Source organism: Mustela nivalis (assembly GCF_964662115.1).
Source record: "Mustela nivalis genome assembly, chromosome: 7".
Lineage (NCBI taxonomy): Eukaryota > Metazoa > Chordata > Mammalia > Carnivora > Mustelidae > Mustela > Mustela nivalis.
Window position 1 is genome coordinate 79223955 of NC_139026.1, and position 26417 is coordinate 79250371.

The following is a 26417-nucleotide window of genomic DNA, read 5'->3' on the forward strand; positions in this document are numbered from 1 at the left end:
CATAGATAGGTGGGAAAACTACAAAGCAAATAAAGAAATGATTCTTTGAAATGCTGGAACAGTCAATACCTCTATAAAAAGTCTTCTCATGACTGAGAAGCAAGCAGGTGGGGGATTCTGGGATTTTGGAAAACTTTCTATCTCTTGACATAGTTGGCAGTTAGCTGGGTCTTTGTTTTATAACGATTCTTTAAATTATACATCTGTATATATATTTATTTGTGTATGTTTTATCTCAATAAAAACAGCACACTAATTTACTTCCACTAAATGACATAAAGTTCTTCTGAAAACATTTTTAAACTTCTGTAATTCTTATCCCTCAGATTTAGCTTTTTATTTTTTCCTAGCCTGTCAAATGTTAGCAGGTTTAATAGGGTATAAATATTTCACCAATAATGAAGTAAGCAGTATTTCCCATTGACATCACTACATAATGCTTCTTTCAGTTTATTTTTTAAGTAAATGATATGTTACATTAAAAAGTGAATTTGTTTATATTTTATACTTGCTCTCCTTTATTTATTTTTAATTAATTTTTTAATTTATTTGACAGAGATCACAAGTAGGCAGAGAGGCAGGGAGAGAGAGAGAGAGAGAGAGGGAGGCAGGCTTCCCGCTGAGCAGAGAGCCTGACGTGGGGCTCAATCCCAGGACCCTGGGATCATGATCTGAGCCGAAGGCAGAAGCTTTAACCCTCTGAGCCACCCAGGCACCCTGCTGTCCTTTATTTTTTGGCACAAGTCTTTGGGGGCCATTTTGTGATTGTTGAAATTTTTTTTGGTTATACATTAAGGTTTTATTTATTTATTTATTTATTTATTTATTTACTTATGGAAGTATACTTGATATATAACATATTAATTTCAGGTGTACAACATAATAATTTGATATTTGTATATATTGTGAATTAATCACCACAGTAAGTCTAGTTAATGTATGTCCCCATACATACTTAGAATTTTATTTCTTCTTGTGATGAGGATTTTTAAGATCTATTCTCTCAGCAACTTTCAAATATGCAATGCAGTATTATTAACTTAGTCACCATATTGTATAGTACCTACTTATTTTATAACTGAAATTTGTACCTTTTGACCTTCATCCCTCATTTCACCTACCCCATGCCCTGCCTTTGGCAACCACCAATCTGTTCTCTGTATCCATGAGCTTGTTTTATTACTGTTACTGTGTTTTGTTTGTTTGTTTTTTTAAGATTCCATGTATAAGTAAGATTACATGATACTTGCTTTTCTCTGACTTATTTCACTTAGCATAATGCCATTAAATTCCATCCATGTTCTCCCAAATGGCAAGATTTTAACATAAAGTTTAAAATCATTCAATTTTAGGGGCGCCTGGGTGGCTCAGTGGGTTAAGCCGCTGCCTTCGGCTCGGGTCATGATCTCAGGGTCCTGGGATCGAGTCCCGCATCGGGCTCTCTGCTCACCGGGGAGCCTGCTTCCTCCTCTGTCTCTGCCTGCCTCTCTGCCTACTTGTGATCTCTCTATGTCAAATAAATAAATAAATAAATAATCTAAAATCATTCAATTTTAAAATCACAATTAAGAGTATACCTGCAAAATAATTCTGAAATTTTAAGTTTAAATTGTTGAGCATTGGAAACTTACTGGGGAGTGGAGGAAAGGAGCATGTTTGGTGCAGATGATTATTTAATACTTGACATATTTATTTAAGCTTCTTGTAAAACATACAGATGGAAATGTTCAGTAGACAGTTGTGAATGATGATCCAAGACTTAGAAGAGACCATGGGGTTAGACGTAGATCTGCAACTGTGGAGAGGTCATTTGTATGAGTTTGTTAAGGGCTGTTACATCAATGTACCAAAGATTGTAAACATGAAACGTCAATTTTCTCACAGTTCTGGAGGATAGAAATCCAAGATCAAGGTGTCAGCAAGTGGGTTGCTTCCAAGGCTGTGAAAGAAGAAACTGTTATGGGCCTTGGCTTGCAATGGCCATCTTCTCCCTGTACCTTTTGAACATCTCTCCTGTGCATGTGTCTGTGTTCATATTTCCTCTTATAAGAACACCAGTAGCTTAGGGTCTCCTTCAGTGATCTGATTTTATTTTAATTGCCTCTTCAAAGACCCTATCTTCAAATATGGTTACATTTTGAGGTACTGTAGGTTAGGACTTTAACATATGACTTTTTGAGGGGACACAATTCAGCTCATAACACCATTATTTCAAAATGGGGGAGAGTATGACAGAGAATATATTGGGGAAAAAAGGCTCCAGAAAACACCCATATTCAAAAGTAGTAGAAAGGGAGAGACTGAGATGGAGATAGTTTAAAAGAGATAATCAGTGGAATCGAAAGTGGCAGAATAATCCATGAGAAGCCATCTGGACTGAATCAAGCAAACAAGTGCGGTGATGAAGCTGTTATGTGGTGACTGTTTAGAGAACAGCTTATAGAATGAAACCCTACCTGAGGCAGGTAGAGAACAATGTGTAAGTAAGAAGATGCAGTGAGAATGAAAATAATCAGTGTATGTTAAAATGTAGAAGCAAGCTCAAAAGAAGGAGTTGATATAATTGTGGTATAATTGTGCAAGACAAATGATAGGGTGATGTTTAAAATATGGCTTTAGATTGAACACAAGAAGCCATTTCAGTGATACTAATGCAGAGAGAAGACAAAGATAATAAAACCTCTATCAGGAATATGGCATACTGCAGACCTTATCAAGAGAAGGCCAGTATTCACATTTTTAAAATGTCATTCAGGAAAGTTAACAAAATAGCTGTATCAATGCCACTATGATATCCTGCTCAGAACCTTGACAAAATTTCCTTGCTCTTATAAAATACCATCTGAAGATCTATTTTAATATTATCCTTTCTTGTACCTACTAACTACTATGATAAACAACATTGAGATGGTAATTTACTGGGAAAAATTATCTATAATGTTAAGTATTATATATGTTAAATAATTATATCAAATTAAGTAATTTTATCAAGCTAAGTAATATTTATTTAAGAATTTAATTGTATTTTTATTTTTCTTGGTGTGAAATATCCCACATAAGGAAAAGTTTCCAATTTTCAGACACTTCACTTTCTAATATAATTTTAGATCATAATATATATGAAAGTAGGAACTTCTTGTCCTGTAAGCCAAATAAATATTATTTAACATTTTTTGTATTTGCTTCTGGTACAAATGTTCTTTAAAAACAGTAAACTGTCTTGCCCATACTGATGCTATTGTTCTTTCAACTGTTGACTTTTCCTTTGACAGTGTATCATTAAGTGTACAGATACTTAAGCCACAGTCTTTTAAATCAAGAAGGAAACATTTGACTATTGTTCTTTTTGATGGACGTGCTTTTACACTGTATACAGTTGTGAGGCAGTCTATTTTAACATTAGATGGTTCTATCTGATTGATATATTGTTACAAGAAAGTTAAAGTGTTTAATTTCCTTGTGAAAACAAGCTACCTAGCAAAAACTTCCAGAACAAAAATGAATCTGCCTCCCAGAAAATTAATTTCCTTTGAAGAACACTCTTGAACATTTGCTAAGTTGGTAGTTTTAATTGTTTTTAAAACTTTTCTCTTATAGTGACATCAACCATGGATACTTTGAAATTTTAGAAGATAAAGAAGAATAACGTGCAGCGAAATCTTGAAAGGAGTGGCTTGAGAAGTACAAGGATAGGAAAATCAAGCAAATATAAGGCTTGTAGCTTCCATATATTATCATTGAGTCATCTAGTTCTTCATGAAAATTAAAAAAAAAACTTTATGGAAAGGCAACAAACATAAATGTAGTATATTGTCATCTTGACTTTTAGAGCCACTGCTATGGGAGTGCGGACAACACTGACGCCATCTTTGGCCCTCCATCTTGTTCATGCAATGACCTCCCTAAAACATTACATGTTTCAGGCCCCATGGAGGTTAATGTATGCCTTGACTAGACCATGGAAAGGCTAGTTGGGAGCATCCCTACAAAGGCACACAGATGGCACCACTTTAGATAACCAGTAGAGATGACCTGTGCACAGAAGTTCCGATTTTAGATAACTAACCTTGGATCTCACCGCAATGCCTCTTGCTCTATGAAAACTGTGGCTTAAGGTCCAAACTGGGCTGATGATAGCTGCACAATGCCTGGATTGCCTGCTTCCTGCCCCCAACCACCTTCAGTAAGTTACCCTGACTCTGCAAATATATTGGAGTAGCTTCAATTTGGGGTCTTGAAGTAGCTTCTCAGTCTAAAGGATATTTTTCTGTCCCTCCTCCACTTTCTAAAAACTGTAAAGCCAATTTCATCTCTAGTTATTAACATTATAGTGAAAAAAAGTCTAGGATTTTGGACTGTTTTTTACTAGAAGGCAACTGAACTTGTGAAATCAAAAAAAATTGTTAATACTGCTGGTACAACATTTCAACCTCAGAATAATGGATGGTGAATCTAGGCTAGAAGTTTCAAATTGTGGGATGCTTTTCTTAACCATCAGTATTTCCCCAATTTTCCTATAATGTGTCTAACTCAGTGCATGCTATATTATATTGAACTAAATCTCTTAATATAAATAACTTTAATATTAAAATTTGTTTATCATTATTCTTGTTATCATTATTATTTAATGTGATTTTTACTTTGGAGCATAGCAAAATTATTCATTAAATTATTTATTCAGGGATGCCTGGGTGGCTCAGTTGGTTAAGCAGCTGCTTTTGGCTCAGGTCACGATCCCAGTGTTCTGGGATCAAGTCCCACATCGGACTCCTTGCTTAGCAGGGAGCCTGTTTCTCCCTCTGCCTCTGCCTGCTACTTTGTCTGCTTGTGCTCACTCTCTCTGACAAATAAATACATAAAATTTTTAAAAAAATAAATAATTTATTCAATATTGAACATCTAGCATATGCTAGAGTCCTGTCTAGGCACTGGAACTCGGCAGTGAACAAAACACATAGAGAGCCCTGCCCTAATTGAACATTCTAGTACTAAAGACAGACATAATTAAATGTATTAAAAGATAAAGTAAAAGTATATATTAGATGGTGGTAAAAGCTACTGAGAAAAATAAAACAGAAAAGAGTAGAGGGAAGGAGTGCTGTGAGGTGAGGTTTGTAATTTATTCAAGGAAGGTGTTCATGTGAAGGTGGTTTTGGGCAAAGACCTGAATGAAGAGAGGGATTGATATTTTGGGGAAGAATTAGGAATTGCATAAAGGTATTAATAAATCACAAGAAATTAAAAAGCCTTCTAATTTATTTTGAGATTAAAATATTTAGTTTAATAGCATACAATATTGATCATGCCTAGAATTATATTATGTAACTATCTTTTTGGACATCTGTTTGAAACATATGCAAATTGTCCATATTTTAAATCTCTTACATATGGATAGGTTCTGACTCACCAAGGCTAAAGTCTAATCATAACCCTGAAAATGGACATTTTGGAGGAAAATAATTATAGCATGTGAAAGTAGATATTAACAGTTTGCAAAATGTCATTAAAATGCACGTTTTAATGAGGTGAAAGAGCATATTCGGTGGATACCTGGGGACACAGTATTCCAGGGAACAAGCAAATGCAGAAACTCTGAGGGAGGGTTGTCTGGTGATGGACAGTGACAGCAGAAAGGTCTCTGAGGCTGGAGCAGAGAGAGTGAGAGCAAGCAGGCAGAAAGTGAAATCAGATTTGGGGCTGATGGAGGAGGGCCTTGTAGACCATATTAAAGATATTTGCTTTTATTTGGTGAATTAAGGGGAGGGGTCCTACAGTGTTTTGAGTAGCAAAATATATGTTAAAAGTCAGTCTGCACAAGACTGTTCTAGCTGATGTTCTGAGATTATAAAAAGGGAGACTAGCTAGAATTGGTAATTGAGGTCAGAGGTAATGGTGTCCTGAATGAGGGGAATCAGAGTGGTGGTAGAGGAGGTGGTCATGAGAAGAAGTTTCACTCTGGATTTATTTTAAATTGAGAACCGACAGGATCTTCTGATGCAGTATGTGTGTGTAGGAGGCATGGAAAAGGAAAAGGAAAAGGAAAATTCAAGAATGGCTATACATTTGAGGGGTCAGGTAATCCAGACAGATTTTCCATTACTTGATATTAAAAAAAAAAAAAAAAAGATACTGAGAAGAGCACATTGGTGGGAGGAGTGAGTTTAGAATTTCATTTGGGGCACATTGAGTTTAGTTGCCTATTAGACATCCAGGTGAAGATGTGGAAAATAAGCTTGGAGGCAGGGGAATAGTCCAGGGCTGGTTATATAAATTTGGAAGTCATAAGTATCTGAATGGTATGTAAACCCATAGAATTTGGGTACGATCACCAAGAGAGTGAAGTGTCTAGAGAAAAAGAAGAGGTCCAAAATTGAGTGTCACGTCCCTTAGGTTAAGAAGTGCTAGAGATGAGGATTTGGCAGAGGTGAACAAGAGGGAACAGCACATGAAATAGGAAAAAGCTGGAAATTGCAGAAGTCAAAGTGTCCTAAGAAGGAAGAATTGATCAAGTATGTGTCAAATGTTGTTGAGAAGTCAGTAAAATGAGGATTGACAACCGACCACTGGATTCCCTTTAGATCACCTGTGTCCTTGATTTTGTGCAGTGATGGAGAGAACTTAATGGGGGTTGAGTAAAGTTCATGAGAGAAAGAGAAGTCAGGAATGGAGTCAGTGAAGGAACTTCTGTGAAGTTTAGCCTTTAGAGGAACGGAAAAATGGGAAGAGAGCAGGAAGGAAGTGATTTCAACATTTTTTTTTTTTTAAGTAACAGCTTTATTGACATATAATCCAGACATCATAAAGTTACTTTTTTTGTTACATTTGTTTTTCTTAGGAAGAACACATAATAGCATGTATTTATACCACTGGGATTAATCCAAAAGAGGAAAGAAACCTTGGTGATATGGACACAGGTGAACAAATTACTGGCATTAACGTTCTTAGATGAAATCCTATACACAAATGGGAGCATTGACATAGATTGTGGCACAGATAGTTCTTGTGTATTAATAAGAAGGCAGGCAGAGCAAAGGGTACAGATACCAGTAGATGAATGTATTTGTGGATGGGAGCTTACAGAGTTTCTTTTTTCACAGCTTATACTTTCTCAGTAAAATTAGAAGTAAGGTCATTAACTGAGAGGGATGATGGAAAGGAAGCATCAGATTTTGGAGAAGAGAAAGATGAAGAGTGTGAAAGCAAATAGAGGAGGAGATAAAATTGCCTGTCTTCAGGGGACAACTGGGATCAGAGATTTAATAGAGAAAAGAATTAAAGGTTCATGCAAAGGAATAATGATAATAACTAACCATACAATTTAAGCCAAGTAAGAGAGTAGATGAATTGTTGAGGGGAGTGAGGGTGAATGAAATGTAGCAGGATCCGTGCATTATAGGTTCCAAGGGATACAGTAGATTCTTGGAATTGTACTACTAGAACAAGTGATCTAGAAAGAGAAGTGGGTGGTAAGACATTAGAATGCTTGAAACTGCATTTGACTTTTTCATAATGCATTTTCCATTTGGAATCCTTCCTTAATTCTGCATGTTCAGGTTTTATCCACTTTCTTTTCCCAGGTTCAGCCCTTAAACTACCCCTCCATGAAATTTCCCCTGATTTTCACAAGCTAAGAGTGCCACCTTCCTTCAAGCTTCCATAGCAATTTCACCTGATCCCTACTTATGGAAAATTTCCCATTTGCATGTAGTCTTAGTCCCCCCAAAGCCTCAAGGTAACTTTGTTTCATTCTGGTCTACATATCTAGGTCCACTGTTGACCCATAGCAGAATAATCATGTCATAATGATAATCTGAAAAATGGGCTCTCCAAGAACAAATCTCCTTCACAATAAAGTCATGTATGATTAAAAAAAAACAAAAGAACGTTGTAAATGGCCATGTTCATATGAGTCATATGTCTCAAAGGGCAATATTCCCTAATAACTACACTACACTTTTTTTCTGTGTTGGAGAAAAATCCTCAGTACCTAGTCTTTATTTGCAAAGTGCTAAAACAATCAGAGCTAGGTTTTGGAAAAACTACAAAGTTAATGAAGTTAGTCTTATCCCCTCCAATCTCTAGTACCTCCTTCTCTGTTCTTAGAGTGAGCCTTCTCCTCCTGTATCACTCCTGTGTCTGTTGTTTGCCCACTCTCCAAATCCCTGCCCCACCAGGAAAACTCTCACATTTTCACTGATGTCAGAAAAAAAATGCATGGCCTCCATTGAATGTGTTACCTTAAACAGGAAAATGCATTTAAAATATTTAAACCTGATAAATATTGTACTCCTTCAAGATGATTTAAGGAATCAACAAACAGACTAAGGAGATTTCATGGGGACAGGAAGTACATGAGTGAAAGTTTTCACTCTGTATTGGTAAGGCCCTCTGACAAGGCAGGTTAATTTATTCCCTTCAGATTAGTTGAGAATGAGGGGATAAAAAGGAAAGAAAAAGATGCTTATTCATAATTTTTCCCCTTTTCTTGGGATTTTTCTGCTTTTCTGAAGATAGACTGAGGACTATTTTCCCTTTGGCTACTGACACCTTTTCTTCTCCTCTTAAGTTTTATTTGAGTATAGTCCCCATACAATGTTACATTAGTTTCAGGTGTACACATAGTGATTTGACAGGTTTACACATTATGCTATGTTCACCACAAGTGCACCGAAGCCTTTCCTTTATGGTGATTGGGAGCATCATCAAACTGTGGAGTTGGCCCTTTCTAGTTTTCAGGGTCACCTTTCATGGCCAATCATCTCTACCCTGCTCATCACAGACCAGAACTTCTCCTCTTAGACCATGACTTGAACTTCTTCTCCATACCCCAGAATATCTACATATATAATTCATGGGTGGTATTTTCTATTTAATTTTATTTTTGTTCTAAAACATTCTATTTCTGATGTTCTCATTATTTTCATGTCTTCTAGTTATATATCTGATTATAAAGTTCAGGGTAAGCATGTGTATCATTGGAATATCATGTGTCCTGTGAGTAATGGAGCTATTACAGTGACCATAGTGCATTGTATGTCTTAGTTTATCCATAGCCATACTTATGCTATGTCTATGTGATAATTACATGCTTTCATAAGGAAATACCCATTAATATATTGATAAGAAAAGAGTTCTTTGTTTCAAGGTAGGTTAATGTTTAAAGTACGTTTTGTTGTTAAGGGATAGACAATATTACAATATTTAATCAATATTTAATCACACTATTTGAGTTTCCTGAGGTATTAAGACTTTTGCAATGATTAATAGGGTACAGACAAATGTATATTATTGGCATATTTGGTTTTTAATCCTGGGGCTTTTATTTCCTGCCTTTCCTGTTTGCACAGGGTGGCAAGAAGGTATGCTTTGGGTTTGGTGTGAGCTGGACTTGATCCAAGGTAGAAGATGGCATGAATAAAACACTAAATTGACTTGAAACAAATTTCATCTTTGGCATGCTATAATATTTATCTTGCTCTATCATCACCACACCTAGCTCATTATGAGAAACTGTGGAAAGAGTAGGTATAAAAACTTCTGTAAGAGGGTCCCTCACGGATCTGGTTCTCCAGGATGACTGGTCCCCATTTCTAGGTCCCAAATCACCACCATGAAGCTGATCTTTTTGTATTTGGTTGTGGTCCTTTGCATCTTCTGCAAAGGTAAGGTACTAATTTAAAGAATCATTTCAAATTTGGTAAACATGTGTATATGCTTGCTTAAATGTTTAGTTTCTCTACTTCAGACTTTTTTCTCCATCAGAAAACTTTCCTGTATCTCAGTAGGTTAATAAGTAAGGATACTGGGATTCTAAGAAAACTAGGTTTTCATCCTATTCAGCTTTAATAAACCTATCTTAAGGAAATATTAATGAACAGGTTACTCAAGATGTGTTATTTTTGCTGTCTATTTTTATCACAGTATATCTTTTAATGACCCTATCTTGAACTTAAAACTGCATTTATATTAAAGACCCACACTTGTAATTGAAATTTTCACAAATCATGAAAGTATCACCAATTAAAAGACTGGTTTATCACATTTTTCTTTTGTAGAGAAAACATTTTTTTAATTGTTATATTGTTCTTGATATGGTATGAGAAAACAGTTCTTTTTTCTTTGAAATATTATTTAAAAAAAATTTCTATTCAGTGTATCAGTATTCATTGATTTTTGCACCACACCCAGTGCTCCATGCAATCCATGCCCTCTCCAATACCCACTACCTGGTTCCCCCAACCTCCCACCTCCTGCCCCTTCAAAAGCCTCAGATTGTTTTTCAGAGTCCATAGTCTCTCATGGTTCACCTCCCCTTCCAATTTACCTTAACTCCTTTCTCCTCTCCATCTCCCCTTGTCCTCCATATTATTTGTTATGCTCCACAAATAAGTGAAACCATATGATAATTGACTCTCTCTGCTTGACTTATTTCACTCAGCATAATCTCTTCCAGTGCCGTCCATGTTGCTACAAAAGTTGGGTATTCATCCTTTCTGATGGAGGCATAATACTCCATAGTGTATATGGACCACATATTCCTTATCCATTCATCTGTTGAAGGGCATCTTGGTTCTTTCCATAGTTTGGCGACTGTGGCCATTGCTGCTACAAACATTGGGGTACAGATGGCTCTTCTTTTCACTACATCTTTATCTTTGGGGTAAATACCCAGGAGTGCAATTGCAGGGTCATAGGGAAGCTCTATGTTTAATTTCTTGAGGAATCTCCACACTGTTCTCCAAAGTGGCTGCACCAACTTGCGTTCCCACCAACAGTGTAAGAGGGTTCCCCTTTCTCCACATCCCTTCCAACACATGTTGTTTCCTGTCTTGCTAATTTTGGCCATTCTAAGTGGTGTAAGGTGGTATCTTAATGTGGTTTTAATTTGAATCTCCCTGATGGCTAGTGATGATGAACATTTTTTCACGTGTCTGATAGCCATTTGTATGTCTTCATTGGAGAAGTGTCTGTTCATATCTTCTGCCCATTTTTTGATATGACTGTCTGTTTTGTGTATGCTGAGTTTGAGGAGTTCTTTATAGATCCTGGATATCAACCTTTTGTCTGTACTGTCATTTGCAAATATCTTCTCCCATTCCGTGGGTTGCCTCTTTGTTTTGTTGACTGTTTCCTTTGCTGTGCAGAAGCTTTTGATTTTGATGAAGTCCCAAAAGTTCATTTTCGCTTTTGTTTCCTTTGCCTTTGGAGATATATCTTGAAAGAAGTTGCTGTGGCAGATATCGAAGAGGTTACTCCTATATTCTCCTCTTCTGTCTCACATTAAGGTCTTTTATTCATTTTGAGTTTATCTTTGTGTACAGTGTAAGACAATGGTAGAGTTTCATTCTTCTACATATATCTGTCCAGTTTTCCCAGCACCATTTATTGAAGACTGTCTTTTTTCCACTGTATTTTTTCTCCTGTTTTGTCAAAGATTATTTGCCCATAGAGTTGAGGGTCCATATCTGGGCTCTCTACTCTGTTCCACTGGTCTATGTGTCTGTTTTTATGCCAGTACCATGCTGTCTTGGTGACCACAGCTTTGTAGTAAAGCTTGAAATCAGGTAACGTGATGCCCCCAGTTTTATTTTTGTTTTTCAACATTTCCTTAACGATTCGGGGTCTCTTCTGATTCCATACAAATTTTTGGATTATTTGCTCCAGCTCTTTGAAAAATACTGGTGGAATTTTGATTGGAATGGCATTAAACGTATAGATTGCTCTAGGCAGTATAGACATCTTAACAATGTTTATTCTTCCTATCCAAGAGCATGGAATGGTCTTCTATATTTTTGTGTCTTCTTCAATTTCTTTCATGAGTGTTCTGTAGTTCCTTGAGTACAGATCCTTTACCTCTTTGGTTAGGTTTATTCGCAGGTATCTTATGGTTCTTGGTGCTATAGTAAATGGAATCGATTCTCTAATTTCCCTTTCTGTATTTTTATTGTTAGTGTATAAGAAAGCCACTGATTTCTGTACATTGACTTTGTATCCTGCCATGTTGCTAAATTGTTGTATAAGTTCTAGAAGTTTGGGGGTGGAGTCTTTCGGGTTTTCCATATAAAGAATCGTGTCATCTGCGAAGAGAGAGAGTTTGACTTCTTCATTGCCAATTTGGATACCTTTTATTTCTCTTTGTTGTCTGATTGCTGTTGCTATGACTTCTAATACTATGTTGAACAAGAGTGGTGAGAGTGGGCATCCTTGTCATGTTCCTGATCTCAACGGGAAGGCTGCAAGCTTTTTCCCATTGAGGATGGTATTTGCTGTGGGTCTTTCATAGATAGATTTTAGAAAGTTCAGGAATGTTCCCTCTATCCCTATACTTTGAAGCGTTTTAATCAGGAATGGATGCTGGATTTTGTCAAATGCTTTTTCTGCATCAATTGAGAGGACCATGTGGTTCTTCTCTCTTCTCTTGTTAATTTGTTCTATCACATTGATTGATTTGCAAATGTTGAACCATCCTTGTAGCCCAGGAATGAATCCCCCCTGGTCATGTTGGATAATCTTTTTAATGTGCTGTTGGATCTTTTTGAGAAACTTAGCATCCATATTCATCAGTGATATTGGTCTGAAATTCTCCTTTTTGGTAGAGTCTGTGCCTGGTTTGGGGACCAAGATAACGCTGGCTTCATAGAAAGAGTTTGGAAATTTTCCTTCTACTTCAATTTTTTTGAAACAGCTTCAGGAGAATAGGTGTTATTTCTTCTTTGCAAGTTTGGTAGAATTCCCCAGGAAATCCATAAGGTCATGGGCTCTTGGTTTTTGGGAGGTTTATGATGACTGCTTCAATCTCATTAACTAGATATCGGTCTATTCAGGTTGTCAATTTCTTCCTGGTTCAATTTTGGGAGGAATGCATCCATTTCATCTAGGTTTCTTAGCTTATTGGCATATAACTGTTGATAATAACTTCTGATGATTATTTCTACTTCCTTGGTGTTAGTTGTGATCTCTCCCTTTTCATTCATAATTTTATTAATTTGGGCTTTCTCTCTTTTCTTTTAGTTTAGTGTGGCCAATGGTTTATTGATCTTATTGATTCTTTGTAAAAACCAGCTTCTAGGTTCATTGATACGTTCTACTGTTCTACTGTTTCTCTGGTTTCTACCTCATTGATCTCAGCTCTAATCTTGATTATTTCCCTTCTTATATGTGGAGTTGGTTTGATTTGTTGTTGATTCTCCAGTTCTTTAAGGTGTAGAGACAGCTGGTGTATTCTGGATTTTTAAATTTTTTTTGAGGGAGGCTTGGATGGCTATGTATTTCCCCCTTAGGACCGCCTTTGCTATATCCTATAGGTTTTGGACCAAAGTGTCTTGATTCTCATTGGTTTCCATGAGTTGTTTCAGTTCTTCTTTGATCTCCTGGTTGATCCAAACATTCTTAAGCAAGGTGGTCTTTAGCTTCTAGGTGTTTGAGTTCTTTCCAAACTTTTCCTTGTGATTGAGCTCCAGTTTCAAAGCATTGTGATATGAGAATGTGCAGGGAATAATCTCAGTCTTTTGGTATCAGTTGAGTCCTGATTTGTGACCAAGTATGTGGTCTATTCTTGAGAAGGTTCCATATGCACTTGAGAAGAATGCGTATTCTGTTGTTTTAAGGTGGAATGTTCTGTATATATCTATGAGGTCCATCTGGTCCAATGTGTCATTCAATGCTCTTGTTTCTTTATTGATTTTCTGCTTCAATGGTCCGTCTATTTCTGAGAGAGGCGTGTTAAGATCTCCTACTATTAATGTATTTATATCAATGTGACTCTTTATCTTGATTAATAGTTTTTTTTTTAAATGTAATTGGCTGCTCCCATATTGGGGGCATAGATATTTACAATTGTTAGATCATCTTGGTGGATAGTCCCTTTAAGAATGATGTAGTGTCCTTCTGTATCTCTGACTACCGTCTTTAGTTTAAAATCTAATTTATTTGATATGAGAATCGCTACCCTGGCCTTCTTTTGAGGCCCATTGGCATGAAAGATGCTTCTCCATCCCTTCACTTTCAGTCTGGGTGTATCTTTAGGTTCAAAATGGGTCTCTTGTAAACAACATATGGATGGGTCCTGTTGTTTTATCCAATCTGCAGCCCATTTTATGGGCACATTTAGGCCTTTCACATTGATGGTGATTATTGATAGATATGTTTTTATTGACATCATGTTACCTTTGAAGTCTTTCTTTCTGTAGATTGTCTCTATATTTCTGTTCAATGGTATTCTTAGGATTTTTCCTCTTTTATAGAACCCCCCCCCCCCTTAATATTTCCTGCAGTGTCAGCTTGGTGGTCGCATAGTCTTTTAAGCCTTGCCGGTCTTGGAAACTCTTTATCTCTCCATCCATTTTGAATGTCAGTCTTGCTGGATAAAGTACTCTTGGCTGCATGTTCTTCTCATTTAGTGCCCTGAATATATCTTGCCAGCCCTTTCTGGCTTGCCAGGTCTCTGTGGACAGGTCTGACGTTATTCTGATGGACTTTCCTCTGTAAGTAAGGAGACTCTTTGTCCTAGCGGCTTTCAAGAGATTATATCTACAATTATGATTCCTCAATTTGACTATCAGGTGCCTTGATGTTTTTCTGGAATCTATAATCTTGGGTGGAGACCGTTCAGCCTCTAGTACATGAACACTGATTCCATTTGCAAGATTGGGAAAATTTTCATGAAGAAATTGTTCCACTATATCTTCCAGACTTCTTTCTTTCTCTTCCCCTTCAGGGATTTCAATAATTCCGATGTTGGAATGTTTCATGGCATCATTTATTTCCCTGATTCTGTTTTTGTGTCTTCTAAGCTGTTTTTCAGTCTTCCTCCTTATCCTTTCTCTCTATCTGTTTGTCCTCCAGATCACTAATTCTATCTTCTGTCTCAGGTACCCTAGTTTTGAGAGAATTTAGATTAGATTGTAACTCATTGAGAGCATTTAGCTTTTAGCTCTGTCCTAACATTGTGAACATCATCTCTGGTCGCTTTCAGTTTAGTCCTAATCAATTCTGTTTGGTCATCCATGGCTTTCTCCAACCTAGCTATTGCCTGGATAATTGTTAGCCTGAATTCTCTTTCCAACATATTGTCTATGTTGATAGCCATTAGCTTTGTTGCAGAAGGCCCATCCTCTGTATTTTTCTTCTGTTGGGCATTCCTCCTCCTAGTCATTTTGGTGAGAGGTGGCTGAACGGATGTAGCTAGATATATTGACCGTGGTGCAGTCAAATTGCACCCTGGCACACGTCTGAACAATCAGAATTCCCCACCCAAACAAGAGAAAAAATAAAAGAAAAAGAAAAAAAGAGAGAGAGAGAGATAGGAAAGAAAGGGAAGATAAAAGAGGAGGTTCAGCCCAAATGGGCCCCAAGGTAAGATTTATGAAGTATACAAACAAAAACAGACAAACAAAAAGACTGAGAAACGTATATGACAAGAGAAAAAAATTATATATATGCAAATAAAGGAAGAACCTCGCCAAAAAGAACCCCAAGTGTAAGATTTATATACTATCAGGACAAACACAAAAACACAGAAACACTGCCCACTGGCATCTTCTACTCCTGTAGAGATCCAGACATGTATAATTCTGATCTCAGGCTGATTTCGTGGGTGATCGGAGTTCTTTGGAAGGTAATCAGCTCAATATAGGGTACAGGTTGAAAGGGCGCCTCCTCCTACTTCCCTGCCATCTTGTCTCCCCCCAAGGAAAAATCTAAATAAATAAATACAGGTACAATCATCTAAATATCATTAATGTAGTATTTCCAGACACTGTGGTGTAAGTTGGTATACACAGTTTGGCCGCAGTTAACTTCGGACTCGGACTCCTCTCCTCTGTGGGGCATCTCTAGGCACACCGCCAGCGCCCACATGCTCAGGATCCCCCAAAGTCGTGCCTCTTCATCCGAGAAAACAGTTCTTAAGCTAACAACTTTCCTGAATAATTCATGAAGTCAGTTAGTTAATTTCTAAAATTAATTGAAAGGTAAGAAATCATTAATTTTGTTAATTAATAATTGAGCAAAATAAGAACAAACCTTAAAAACAAATGTATTACTTAGTTCTATTTATGAACAGGGTCAGAAAAACAATAATGTCTACATATAAGGGGAAAGGTCAGCAAAAGGGAAGAGACTCATTCTATATCCTAAATTCAAAATCTATCTTCTAAATTTGGGAGTACAGTACATTTTACTTTTTTATGAAAAGACAGAATGTGGTATACTATGATTATTTATTGTGATTAAGAGAAAAGACATCTATCCTTAATCCAATTACCTGAGAAATCATTTGATAGACCATTAGAAAATGATTACTTCAAGTAATAGTGACTTTCATAACCTTTTAAATTAATTAATTAATTAATTATTTTTTATTGACATGTAATCCATTATTTGTTTCAGGGGTACAGGTCTGTGAATCATCAGGCTTACACAATTCACAGCACTCATCAAAGCACATAGCCTCCCCAATGCCCATCACCCAGTCACCCCATTCCACCTAGTCCCCCTCTTCTCCAGCAATCCTCAGTTTGTTTCCTGAGATTAAGTGTCTCTTATGGTTTGTCTCCCTCTCTGGTTTCATCTTGTTTCATTTTCCCCTTGATTCCCATATGATCCTCTGTCTTGTTTCTCAAATTTCTGATATCAGTGAGATCATATGATAACTGTCTTTCTCTGCTTGACTTATTTCACTTAGCACGATACCCTCTAGTTGCATTCATGTCCTTGCAAATAGCAAGATTTCTTTTTTGATGGCTGTGTAGTATTCAATTGTATATATATATACCACATCTTCTTTATCCATTCATCTGTTGATGGATATGTAGGCTCTTTCCATAGTTTGGCTATTGTGGACATTGCTGCTATAAACATTGGGGTACATATGCCCCTTTGGATCACCACATTTGTATCCTTAGGGTAAATATCTAGCAGTGCAATTGCTAGGTCATAGGGTAGCTCTATTTTCAACTTTATGAAGAACCTCCATACTCTTTTCCAGAGTGGTCGCACCAGCTTGCATTCCCACCAAGAGTGTAGGAGGGTTCCCCTTCCTCCACATCCTCGCCAGCATCTGTCATTTCCTGCCTTGTTAATTTTAGCCATTCTGACTGGTGTGAGGTGGTATCTCATTGTGGTTTTGATTTATATTTCCCTGATGCCAAGTGATGTGGAGCACTTCTTTGTGTGTCTGTTGGCCATCTCGATGTCTTCTTTGCAAAAATGTCTGTTCATGTCTTCTGCCCATTTCTTGATTGGATTATTTGTTCTTTGGATGTTGAATTTGATAAGTTCTTTATAGCTTTTGGATACTAGCCCTTTATCTGATATGTCATTTGCAAATATCTTCTCCCATTCTGTCAGTTGTCTTTTGGTTTTTTTGACTGTTTCCTTTGTTGTACAAAAGCTTTTGATCTTGATGAAGTCCCAACAGTTCACTTTTGCCCTTGTTTCCCTTGACTTTGGGGATGTTTCCAGGAAGAAGTTACTGCAGCTGAGGTCGTAGAGGTTGCTGCCTGTGTTCTCCTCAAGGATTTAGATGGATTCCTGTCTCACATTGAAGTCTTTCATCCATTTTGAGTCTATTTTTGTGTGTGGCATAAGGAAATGGTCCAATTTCATTCTTCTGCATGTGTCTGTCCAATTTTCCCAACACTGTTGAAGAGACTGTCTTTTTTCCATTGGACATTCTTTCCTGCTTTGTCACTTAGTTGATCATAGAGTTGAGGGTCCATTTCTGGGTTCTCTAATCTGTTCCATTGATCTATGTGTCTCTTTTTGTGACTGATTACAGCTTTGTAATAGAGATTGAAGTCTGGAATTGTGATGCCACCAACTTTGGTTTTCTTTTTCAGTGTTCCTCTGGCTATTCAGTCTTTTCTGGTTACATATAAATTTTAGGATTATTTGTTCCATTTATTTGAAAAAAGCTGATAGTGTTTTGATAGGGATTACTTTAAATGTGTAGATTGCTTTAGGTAGCATGGACATTTTTGCAATATTTGTTCTTCCAATCCATGAGTATGGAACGTTTTTCCATTTCTTTGTGTCTTCCTCAGTTTCTTTCATGAGAACCTTATAGTTTTCTTTGGTTAGATTTATTCCTAGGTATCTTATGGTTTTGGATGTAGTTATAAATGGGATCAACTCCTCAATTTCTTTTTCTTCTGTCTTGTTGTTGGTGTATAGAAATGCAACTGATTTCTGTGCAGTGATTTTATATCCTGACACTTTACTGAATTCCTGTATGAGTTCTAGCAGTTTTGGGGTGAAGTCTTCTGGGTTTTCCACACAAACTGTTATATCCTCTGCAAACAGTGAGAGTTTGACTTCTTGTTTGCCAATTTCAGATGCCTTTTTATTTCTTTTTGTTGTCTGACTGTTGAGGCTAGGACTTCTATTACTATGTTGAATAGCAGTGGTGATACTGAACATCCCTGCTGTGTTCCTGACCTTTTGGGAAAAATCTCTCACTTTTTCCCCATAGAGAATGATATTTGCTGTGGGTTTTTCATAGATGGCTTTTATGATGTTGAGATATATACCCTTTATCCCTACATTGTGAAGAGTTTTGATCAAGAAAGGATGCTGTACTTTGTCAAAGGCTTTTTCTGCCTCTATTGAGAGGATCATATGGTTCTTCTTCTTTCTTTTATTAATGTATTGTATCACACTGGTTGGTTTACAGATGTTGAACCAGCCTTGTAGCCCAGGAATAAATTCCACTTGGCCCTGGTGAATAATCCTTTTAATGTACTGTTGGATTCTATTGGCTAGTATTTTGGTGAGAATTTTTGCATCCATGTTCATCAGGGATATTGATGGAGTCTTGGTATGGTTTTGGAATCAAGGTAATGCTGGCCTCATAAAATGAGTTTGGAAGTTTTTATTCCATTTCTATTTTTTTGGAACAGTTTCTGAATAGGTATTAATTCTTTTTTAAATGTTTGATAGAATTCCCCTGGGAAGTCATCTGGCCCTGAGCTCTTGTTTGTAGGGAGATTTTAGATTATTGCTTCAGTTTTTTTACTGGTTATGTGTCTGTTCAGGTTTTTTATTTCTTCCTGGTTTAGTTTTGGTAGTTTATATATCCCTAAGAATGCCTCTGTTTCTTGTATTTCTTTGGTATTGGTTGTGATCTCTCCTCTTTCATTCTTGATTTTATTAACTTGGGTCCTTTCTCCTTTCTTTTTGATAAGTCTGGTCAGGGGCTTATCAATGTTATTAATTCTTTCAAAGAACCAGCTCCTAGTTTCATTGATCTGTTCTACTGTTCTTTTGGTTTATATTCCATTATTTCCTGTTCTGATCTTTATTATTTCCCTTCCTCTTCCCCCCTCCTTATTCCCCCTCCTCCTTCTCTTCCTCCCCCTCCTCCTCTTCCTCTTCCTTCTCCTTTTTATTCCTCTTTGTCGTCTTCTTCTTCTTCTTCTTCTTCTTCTTCTTCTTCTTCTTCCTTCTTTCTTCTTCTTCTTGTATTGCTATATACTTTCCTCTTAGGATTGCCTTTGCAGCATCCCAAAGATTTTGAACAGTTGTGTTATCATTTTCATTTGTTTCCATGAATTATTTTTTTTAATTTTTCTTAATTTCCTGGTTGACCCAGTTATTCTTTAGTACGATGCTCTTTGGGCTCCATGTATTTGAGTCCTTTCCAACATTCCTCTGTGGTTGAGTTCTAGTTCCAAAGCATTTTGTTCTGAAAATATGAAGGGAGAAGTCTTTTGGTCTTTTGGTACTTGCTGAGACCTGATTTGTGACCAGGATGTGATCTATTCTGGAGAATGTTCCATGTGCACTAGAGAAGAATGTGTATTCTTTTGCTTTGGGATGGACTGTTCTGAATATATCTGTGATGTCCATCTTGTCCGGTGTGTCATTTAAAGCCTTTATTTCCTTATTGATCTTTTGCTTAGATAATCTCTCCATTTTAGTGATGGGGGTGTTAAAGTCTCCTACTATTATTGTATTATTGTCAATGTCTTTCTTTGATTTTGTTATTAATTGGTTTATATAATTGACTTCTCCCATGTTAGGGGCATAGAAATTTAAAATTGTTAGATCTTCTTGTAGGACAGACCCTTTAAGTATGATAAAGTGTCTTTCCTCATTTCTTATAGTTTTTGGCTTATAATCTAATTTGTCTGATAGAAGGATTTCCTCCCCAGCTTTCTTGTGATGTCCATTAGCATGGTAAATTGTTTTCTACCCCCTCACTTTAAATATGGAGGTGTCTTTGGGTCTAAAAGTAGTCTTTTGCAGACAGTATATCAGTGGGGTCTCCCCCCCCCCCATTCTGGATCCCTGTGTCTTTAGATTGGGGGCATTTATCATATTTACATTCAGAAAGATATGAAAGATATGAATTTATTGCCTGTAGGGTGACTGTTACTGTATATTGTCTCTCTTCCTTTCCAGTCTATATTACTTTTAGGCTGTCTCATTGCTTAGAGTACCCCTTTCAATATTTCCTTTAGGGATGGTTTGGTGTTTGCAAATTATTTTAGTTTTTGTTTCCTAGAAGTTTTTTATCTCTCCTTCTATTTTCAATGCCAGCCTACTTGGATATAGTATTCTTGGCTGCATATTTTTCTCATTTAGTGCTCTAAAGATATCAATATACCTTCTGCCCCTCTCTCTCTTTCTTCTTCTGGGATCCCAATTATTCTAATATTGTTTCATCTATGGTATCACTTATTACTCAGAATCTCCCCTCATGATCCAGTAGTTGTTTATCTCTTTTTCTCAGCTTCTTTATTCTCTATCATTTGGTCTTCTATATCACGAATTCTCTCTTCAGCCTCATTTATCCTAGCAGTAATAAGCTCTGTTTTTGATTGCACCTCATTAACAGCTTTTCTGATTTCAACTTTGTTAGATTTTTGTTCTTTTATTTCTCCAGAAAGGGATTCTCTAGTATCTTCTATGCTTTTTTTTTCCATTACAGCTAGTATCTTTATAATCAGCATTCTGAACTCTAGTTCAACATCTTACTAATGCCTGTATGGATTAGGTCCCTAGCAGTCAGTATGCCCTCTTGTTGTTGTTGTTGTTGTTCTTCTTCTTCTTTTTTTTTTTTTTTTGAGGTGAGTTTTCCACTTTGTCATTTTTTCCAGAGAATAATAGATAAATGGGAGAACAAAATGCTAAAAGGGTAATAATGACCCCAGAACAATGAACACTAAACATATCAGAAGAGGCCCAAAAGCAGGGGAAAAGAAAAATAAAATATGATCACGTTTTATTCATGCTGGTGAATAAAATAGAGCCACACACTTAATTTGTGAAATATTTTGGTCTGTTAGAAGAAAAAGTTTTGCTGTTTAAGCAACCATAACTGTACAAAAAAAAAAAAAAAGAAAAGAAAATTAAAAACAATACCCTGGCTAAGTGGGGAAAAGCTTTAGTAATATGAACTATAGATCTCACATGAAATGGATACATATAATCAAGTATTATTTTTTCCCTTTTTATTCTATCTTTGCAGTAGGGTAAAATCTATACAATTGGTTGCCTTTTCCCTCCCTCCTCTTTCTTTCTTCTCTCCTTCCTTCCTTTCCTGTTTTTGTCTTTTGTCTGATTCACTGTTTGTGAATACACTAACCAGAAATGTTTAGGGGAAAATAAATGTAGTTGAAATTTCAACTAGAAAATATACTTTAGATTGACAGATGTAAAAGGTTTTGATAGTATGAAAAAGATATAAAGTACTGACTAATATAAATTTTGTGAATTTAATTTATTTGGCCATATATTTTTTTCAATAATGAGTTGACATTGAAAACTTTGATTTAGAGTTTGTTGATAGGTAAATGCATACCTAGACCTATATAAGAAAGCTCTCAATAAATTAATATTGAAAATCATAATTTTTAAATATAAAAAGTAGTTTCCATGAATTAAATTTAAAAGAATGGAAACAAGCAGAATATTATTTTCATTGTTTTACAAAATACTATAGAGAAATGTAAAATGACTTAATTGTTATTGCTTTTTTCCTTTTTTTATAGATGGGGAAGCCCTTTTATACAGAAAAAAATCAGGTCTGTATACTCCAGAAATTAATCTTTACTCTGAGATATCAAAGGCTTATTATGAGCTTGCTTCTTTTGGAACACAGGGATTTTTTTCCCATGTTTATTGAGATATAATTGACATATAACATTGTGTAAGTTTAAGCTATATGACATGATTTGATACATGTTTATGTTGTAAAATGATTACCACAATTTAATACCACTATCATTGTATATAATCACTTGTGTGTATGTATGTGTGTGGTGAGAATTTTTAAAACCTGTTCTCTTAGCAACTATTAAATATACAATACAATATTATCTATAGTCACAGTGCTTATACATTAGATTCCCCAGAACTTTTCATCATAGAACTAGAAGTTTGTGCCCTTTAATCAACGTCTCCACATTTACCTCAACCTTGAACTCCTGGCAAACACCATTTTACTTTGTTTCTATGAGTTCGATGTTTTTAGATTCCACATACAAATGAGATTATATAATATTTGTCTTTCTCTGTTAGATTTATTTCTTGTAGCATAATGCCTTCAAGTTCCTTCCATGTTGTCCCAAATGGCAGAATTTTCTTTTCTTATGGTTGGATAGTATCCCACTCATGTATGTACCACATCTTCTTTAGCTATTCATCTGTTGATGGACATTTAGGTTGTTTCCATGTCTTGGCTATTGTGAATAATGGTGGAATGAACATAGAAGTGGAGATACCTCTTTGAGATAGTGATTTCATATGTTTTTGAACATATACCCAGAAGTGGAATTTGTAGGTCATATGCTAATTCTATTTTTATTTTTTGAAAAACTGCATACAATTTTTCTATGATAGCTGAACCAATTTACATTCTTTGCCAACATGGAATACAGAAAATTGATGTGTTTTATACACACTTGATTTGGGAATAAACTACAGTGACTCCTTACTCATTTATCCCACATGATTGTGAATACCTCAAAGATAGGATTTGGTCTATACTCTTTGTTCTGTATTCAGAAATGTTGAGAACAATGGCTTCAATGAAATAGACAAATCATACTTGTTTTGAATTAATGATATAATTTGGGATTATAGGTATGATTTGTTCTGCATACAAGAATTTTCTGTATAAAAAATAACCAAATCCTTTCCAAGCTCATTAGATTCCCCAGAAATGAACCACAGATACTCTTATCTTTTTACCTGAGAAGATGAGGGACTTGAGAACATATTCTAATCTTTTTCAGGGACACAAAAATGAATGCCAGTTATCATATTATATATCAGGCAATGATGCCCTCAGGATCTAATGCTGTGTGTAGGATAGTTAAGCCTTACTCTAAAGATGCTTTCTATGTTTCTGCTTTTGATTTTCCTTTCCTTCTTTTTATTTCTATTAAATATTTAACTCTATATCCTGATAGGGTTATTATATCTTTTTTTTTTTTTTTTGCATCCGGCTACCAATTTTTATTTATTGCTTTCATTCTAGTATTTGTGGTAAGACTTGTGTGTCCTGAGTGGGGCCCTGAGGGACTTTTTTCTGATGGGAAAAGTTCTTGCATGGGTTTTGTAACATCTTTATTTGTTGTAAGAGGATTTGGGAATGGCTTTTGACTGCAGACTACATTTTAAATAAGTAGAAATTTCCAGGTTTTTAACCTATATGGAGAATGTTATCATTTAGTTTTCTTTTGAAGCATTTATATTAGGTGTCTCCAAACCATTTCTTCTTAGCCTTTGGCTAAATATGTGTAAATGTATTTATATGTGTAATTACATATAACTTTGTTTTGGAAACAGTTTGTCAGAAAACATGGAAACTCTGTCTTTTAACTGGCTATTTCCTGTTTCACTTAATTTATGCCTATGTTTCTGGAATAGATTTGGCAACCATAAGTCCTGAATTTTTCAGGACAGTCCAATTTCTGAAAGTGTATCTTAGTGTCAGACCATATGCTTTGACTTTTAATACAGTCAGTTTGGGCTTAGGAAGTTTGTGAAGATTATAGAGTATGGAGAAGCATTAAAAAAATCTGCAACCCATTAAGTACCAAGCTAAAAATACTACCCAAAATATTTTTTGAGGGTTATTGATTATGTAATCAACATATAATTTTATGCAAAATTCTATTGCCATTATTAAATGTTTCATTTCACAAAATTCTTAAGAAAGTTCTCTGGAAAGCCAATGCTTTTTTATATTTGATAAAATATGTTTATATCTTTAAATATAACAATACATGTGCTTATATGTAAATTGTCATTTGTTATAAATTTCTCATTCTTAGTGTGTTTTTGACTCAGCTATACTTACTATAATTTGACAATCTTGCAAATCATGCTATTTACTTAAATGTGAAGAAAATTCACCTTGATAAACAATAACACTTAAATCATTTGTATAAAGCATGTACTTAGTTTTGTATCTAGTGGTACAATAGAAATTGTATCCATTTCATTCAAATTAAGTGGTTAGTTTCATCCAGTATTTTTTAAAAAAATCTTTTAACTAAAACTTCTGCATTTCACCAGCAGAATAGGAGTCAATGCTTTGCACCTTTTCAGTCATCCAAGAATTATTATTATTATTATTATTTATTTATTATTTTTTTGCTGTGTTCTAATTCCTGAACCTAAGCTGTACTTTAAACTGTTTGGAGGACCAGTGGAGCCTTTTTCTTTTATGGGGGTGTTCTGGAGAGGTATAAATACACTATGATCAAAGGATAATTACCATATTCATGCCTGAATATTGGATTCAATGAGCACAGCTCTGTGGGAACACCTCCCAAGAACAAGAAATAGCTGCAGTCAAAATTCACTTTCTGTTAGCAAATCTGTCAGATAAGCTACTAATGACAGCAATTCTCCCTTTTTTCTTCAGATGGAAAAATTGCTGAAAGCACATCGGGTAAATTACTTTTATACTAAACAAAAATAAAGTGACAGTGCTTTTATTTGGAGAAAAGGCATATCTCTCCTGGAATTAGCATTAAAACATTTAAAATGAAATATTCCTTATTATAAGCAAAAATACTATAGTATGTTTTTGAATATTCTGGGCCAGATAGTTAAAAAAAACTAATCAACATTTATAAAGGTGGTGACATTTCAAATAAAAAATTGCTGTGGTTACTTGTTTTCTAAAATTTTTAAACCTGTAAGAGAAATGTGAATATAGATTTAAGGATTTACTTTCCTTAAGTAAGTACTTTGTATTATTGGACTAATTTCTTAGAGATCTGCTTTAATTAAAGTTGATCCTGGCCCTATTAGTTTTATTACAGATTCCCTCAGAAAATTGAATAACACTAAGTATAATCCATTATTTTGTTTCTCTATTCACGAAAATGAAAAATAAGCCACAGCAAACCAAGAGCGTTTTATGGAATTTTTCTTAAATCTAAGAAAAGGATTTTTGCCAATATCAATATAAATTTAATTGGATCTGGTCTAATGCATATAGTAGTCAAAATAGCCCAAGATTACTTTTATATGTTATTCTTATGTGATATTTTAGATCTGTGTCTTTCTACAACCTAAATACAATAAAATATAATTGGAAGATGTGATCTTTGAGGTAAACAGAGACTGAGAATAAGCAGCAGGTCAGTTGTCCCATGAAGACAGCAAAGTCTGTCTTCACTTCGTCATAATTATGGATAAGACTCATTTGGTTTTACCATAATGATAGACCAAGAGCTTCTTTCCTTCCAAGAGTACAAAATCTGATTGTTAATTAGAATAAATTGGGTCATAGGAGTCTTGAACATCTCCTAAAAGTCCTCATTTGAGAAGTTTGAGTGAGGCAAGGGAACACTTAGAATAGTTTCCCGACAAAATTTGTTTGTCAAGTTGTCAATTTGACAACTTATTCTCAGTCTCTGTTTACCTCAAAGAACACATCTTCCAATTATGTTGACTTCTCTGCCTTTGTTCTTTGCCCTCTGAGGAGAGCCGTGGCATGAGGAAGGCCAGACTGAGACTTGAGTGGTTCTGAGTAGGGATCCCTCTTTCTTGAGTCTAAGAGAGGCATTGTCAAAGGCCATTCTGATGGTAGGTCTAGGAGTCTAGTTGGGTTTGACTCAAAAGCTCATAGGTTTCATGCTACCGAATACTGCCTCATTTCTCTCTGCTTGGCATCAAGCAGATATTAAGATCTAATACCCAGACACCTGGGATACTGCAGTGAATAAAACAGGCCATAAACCTTGAGTTTATGGAGATTACAATATGGAAGAAGCAGACACTCAGTAAGCAGTAAACAGAAGTGGTAAACATGGTGTATTACAAGGTGATACAATTTCTGGAATAAATTATAGTACTATAATGATAATTGGGAATATTAGAATGGGGGTGGCAATTTTGAATTGTCAGAGTTTGCCTCATTGAGATGATACTTAGGCTGAGACTTGAAGGAA

General features: G+C 35.7%; 1 protein-coding gene across 2 annotated transcripts in view; it reads left to right on the forward strand.

The window, feature by feature from the left end:
- The first annotated feature begins 9540 nt into the window (after positions 1-9540).
- MUC19 (mucin 19, oligomeric) overlaps positions 9541-26417 on the forward strand; it is a 345513-nt gene continuing 328636 nt past the window's right edge. For both annotated transcript variants that reach the window (XM_082740734.1, XM_082740726.1), the window contains exons 1-3: positions 9541-9662; positions 21996-22028; positions 24881-24907. In XM_082740734.1, coding sequence (XP_082596860.1) covers positions 9611-9662; positions 21996-22028; positions 24881-24907 — 112 coding nt within the window. In that variant the 5' untranslated portion in view covers positions 9541-9610. The remainder of the gene's footprint in view (positions 9663-21995; positions 22029-24880; positions 24908-26417) is intronic.